The 4,566-nt window shown below is 45.9% G+C and overlaps 1 protein-coding gene across 6 annotated transcripts; it reads right to left on the minus strand.

The window, feature by feature from the left end:
* Nucleotides 1–892: 892 nt before the first annotated feature.
* LOC116685569 (microfibril-associated glycoprotein 4) lies at nucleotides 893–4,321 on the minus strand (the record flags this gene model as incomplete). Of its 6 annotated transcripts, none has more annotated exon segments than XM_032510570.1 (7): nucleotides 893–1,057; nucleotides 1,502–1,598; nucleotides 2,374–2,412; nucleotides 3,009–3,164; nucleotides 3,258–3,386; nucleotides 3,437–3,539; nucleotides 4,208–4,239. In XM_032510570.1, coding segments are annotated over 5 exon segments (463 nt in total), but the record flags the coding sequence as incomplete, so codon positions are not given.
* Nucleotides 4,322–4,566: the final 245 nt, after the last annotated feature.

Here is a 4,566-nt window from a genome sequence, read left to right on the forward strand (position 1 = left end):
CTATCAGACCATAGAGCATGTTACCCTCCTCCTATCAGACCATAGAGCATGTTACCCTCCTCTTATCAGACCATAGAGCATGTTAACCTCCTCTATCAGACCATAGAGCATGTTACCCTCCTCCTATCAGAACATAGAGCATGTTACCTCCTCCTATCAGACCATAGAGCATGTTAACCTCCTCCTATCAGACCACATAGCATGTTAACCTCCTCCTATCAGACCATAGAGCATGTTACCCTCCTCCTATCAGACCATAGAGCATGTTACCCTCCTCCTATCAGACCATAGAGCATGTTAACCTCCTCCTATCAGACCATAGAGCATGTTACCCTCCTCCTATCAGACCATAGAGCATGTTAACCTCCTCCTATCAGACCATAGAGCATGTTAACCTCCTCCTATCAGACCATAGAGCATGTTACCCTCCTCCTACCTTTTACCTGTAAATTATAGAGTGGTCTAGACCTGGTCTATCTGTAAAGTGTCTCGACATAACTTTTGTTACAGTTTGACATTATCAATAAAATAAACTTGAATTAATTTGAAGGTGGCATTCGAAGTTTAGGGAGCTGAAGTCTACACACAATAAAGACACACCTCTTCTGACCCTGATGAAGATACCCCCTCCAGACTAAAGACACATGTCTTCTGACCCTGATGAAGATACCCCCTCCAGACTAAAGACACATGTCTTCTGACCCTGATGAAGATACCCCCTCCAGACTAAAGACACATGTCTTCTGACCCTGATGAAGATACCCCCCAGACTAAAGACACATGTCTTCTGACCCTGATGAAGATACCCCCCAGACTAAAGACACACCTCTTCTGACAGCACCTTAGACCAGACCATGCTATCTATAAAGACTAGATGATGTGGAGATGTCACCTGCTCCTCCGTTGATGAAGCCGGACACCGTCAGTATGAACCCCTCACACGGCCCCACGGAGAAGGACGTGTACCGAGCAAACACTCTGTTTCCCAGGAAGTCCTCCATCTGGACCAGCAGCTCGGACGGGCGGTTCAGAGTCAGCTGGTAGAGGTTCTCAAGACCTACACACACACAGACACACACAGAGACACACAAACACACACACATACACACACACACAGAAACGCACAGACCTTTAGTACTAGATGAACAGTAGTTTTAAGTATTCCTGACCTTTAGTACTAGATGAACAGTAGTTTTGTGTATTCCTGACCTTTAGTACTAGATGAACAGTAGTTTTGTGTATTCCTGACCTTTAGTACTAGATGAACAGTAGTTTTGTGTATTCCTGACCTTTAGTACTAGATGAACAGTAGTTTTGTGTATTCCTGACCTTTAGTACTAGATGAACAGTAGTTTTGTTTATTCCTGACCTTTAGTACTAGATGAACAGTAGTTTTGTGTATTCCTGACCTTTAGTACTAGATGAACAGTAGTTTTGTGTATTCCTGACCTTTAGTACTAGATGAACAGTAGTACGTGTACAGTGTTGTGTACTTCCTCACCGAGCCAGTACTCCCCAGAAGCGTTCCCAAAGCCGGTCTTGTACTGGTCCCATCCCCGGTAGAAGTTCACTGATCCATCCATCCTGGTCTGGAACACCTGGAACACAAAGGTACCGATGCTGCCCTGTCATCTCACTTCACTGGTAAACTGGGTATGGTTCTGGTCTTCTGGATTAAGCTTTAGTCTTTTAATCATCAGGGTTTGGTTCTGGTCTTCTGGACTAAGCCTGTGTCTTTAATCATCGGGGTATGGTTCGGGTCTTCTTGACTAAGTCTGTGTTTTTTAATTATTGGGGTATGGTTCTGGTCTTCTGGACTAAGTCTGTGTTTTTAATCATCGGGGTATGGTTCTGGTCTTCTGGACTAAGCCTGTGTCTTTAATCATCGGGGTATGGTTGTGGTCTTCTGGACTAAGCCTCTGTCTTTAATCATCGGGGTATGGTTCTGGTCTTCTGGACTAAGCCTGTGTCTTTAATCATCGGGGTTTGGTTCTGGTCTTCTGGACTAAGCCTGTGTCTTTAATCATCGGGGTATGGTTGTGGTCTTGTGGACTAAGCCTGTGTCTTTAATCATTGGGGTTTGGTTCTGGTCTTCTGGACTAAGTCTGTGTCTTTAATCATAGGGGTATGGTTGTGGTCTTGTGGACTAAGCCTGTGTCTTTAATCATCGGGGTATGGTTGTGGTCTTGTGGACTAAGCCTGTGTCTTTAATCATCGGGGTATGGTTTTGCAGGTTAATGTATCAGCAAGCAGTAACAACATACTTCATGTCCCCTGACTATGGGAGTAGTACTCCCTGTGTACCTGGAGTATTTCAGAGATTGGAGAGAACCTCAGAACCAAAACTCGGCGGTGACGTTCCTAAAAACTCACCGTCCACCGTCCTCCGACAGAGTCCATGTCGCAGTACACCTACACACAAACACACAACCATTAGCAGATGGCTTTCAAACACAATATATACCATATATTCATGTATGCATAATTCGGCTTGTTTTTCCAGCCTCTCTGCTGTCAGGAGACAGGGTCGGGGTGGTGGCCCAAGGGGGGCCTCCCTATTCTACATTAGGGGGACAAATGGGGGCCACTGTCTCACACTATCATCTTACCTATTCTACATTAGGGGGACCAATGGGGGCCACGGTCTCACACTATCATCATACCTATTCTACATTAGGGGACCAATGGGGGCCACAGTCTCACACTATCATCATACCTATTCTACATTAGGGGACCATGGGGGCCACAGTCTCACACTATCATCATGTCTATTCTACATTAGGGGGACCAATGGGGGCCACAGTCTCACACTATCATCATACCTATTCTACATTAGGGGGACCAATGGGGGGCCACAGTCTCACGCTATCATCATACCTATTCTACATTAGGGGGACCAATGGGGGCCACTGTCTTACACTATCATCATAGTTATTCTACATTAGGGGGACCAATGGGGGGCCACAGTCTCACACTGTCATCATCATCCCAGAGAGGAGGAGGTCTACCTGGACAGGAGATGTGGAGCTGATGGGGTAGATGGTGTACACTCCACTGGTTCGGCTGCTCTTATCTTTATAAATGTCGCTGCAGTCCTTGGGCAGGTCGGGGGGGTAGCAGCTGGTCAGCATCGGAGCCAGGACCAGGACCAGAGCTAGAAGCAGCTGAAACATGGAGGAAGGTATGAAAGCTTCTGGAGGTTTCAACACTGAGACCTGCAGATTAAAGGAACTGAAACTCAAAGTTTCCAGGTTTACCTTCATTGTGGGAGTTGTGCTGGAGTGAAGCTTTAGAAGCTCTGAGGTCTGGATCTCTGAGGAGCTCTGAGGTCTGGATCTCTGAGGAGCTCTGAGGTCTGGATCTCTGAGGAGCTCTGAGGTCTGGATCTCTGAGGAGCTCTGAGGTCTGGATCTCTGAGGAGCTCTGAGGTCTGGATCTCTGATGAGCTCTGAGGTCTGGATCTCTGATGAGCTCTGAGGTCTGGATCTCTGAGGAGCTCTGAGGTCTGGATCTCTGATGAGCTCTGATACAAATCAGTTCTAAAATAAAATATACAATCAGTTATTATATAAAATATACAATCAGTTATTATATAAAATATACAATCAGTTATTATATAAAATATATGAAATATACAGTCTGTCAGAACAGCCTTAGCTTGTTAATAGTGATATTATTGCATTTTATGTCTTTAATTTTGGAATAAGCAGATACAAATCCCAAATCCAAATCCATCTGGACTCATCTGTCTGGACTCACCTGTCTGGACTTACCTGCCTGGACTCACCTGTCTGGACTTACCTGCCTGGACTCCCCTGCCTGGACTCACCTATCTGGACTCACCTGTCTGGACTCACCTGTCTGGACTCACCTATCTGGACTCACCTGTCTGGACTCACCTGCCTGGACTCACCTGTCTGGACTCACCTGTCTAGACTCACCTGTCTGGACTCACCTGTCTGGACTCACCTGTCTGGACTCACCTGTCTGGACACACCTGTCTGGACTCACCTGTCTGGACTCACCTATCTGGACTCACCTGTCTGGACTCACCTGTCTGGACTCACCTGTCTGGACTCACCTGTCTGGACACACCTGTCTGGACTCACCTGTCTGGACTCACCTGTCTGGACTCACCTGTCTGGACTCACCTGTCTGGACTCACCTGTCTGGACTCACCTGTCTGGACTCACCTGTCTGGACTCACCTGCAGGTTGAACTGAAGAGGTGAAGAGCTTCTCCTTTAGTCTGTCACTCCGTCCCAAACTCACTCATTATATATGCAGAGAGCACTGTGATGTCACACCTATCCGACCAATCACAGACGTCTTCATCACGCTTTATTTAACTCTTTCCACCTGGACTGGGTTGTCTCCTTTGTCCTGCTGACTGTCCAGAGTATATCATAGTATATCATAGTATGTCATAGTATATCATAGTATATCATAGTATATCGTAGTATATCATAGTATATCAGAGTATATCATAGTATATTGTCGTTTATCAGAGTATATCATAGTGTATTGTAGTATTCAGAGTATATCATAGTATATCGTCGTATATCAC

The sequence above is a fragment of the Etheostoma spectabile genome, unplaced genomic scaffold, assembly GCF_008692095.1.
Source record: "Etheostoma spectabile isolate EspeVRDwgs_2016 unplaced genomic scaffold, UIUC_Espe_1.0 scaffold00570038, whole genome shotgun sequence".
NCBI classification, from domain to species: domain Eukaryota; kingdom Metazoa; phylum Chordata; class Actinopteri; order Perciformes; family Percidae; genus Etheostoma; species Etheostoma spectabile.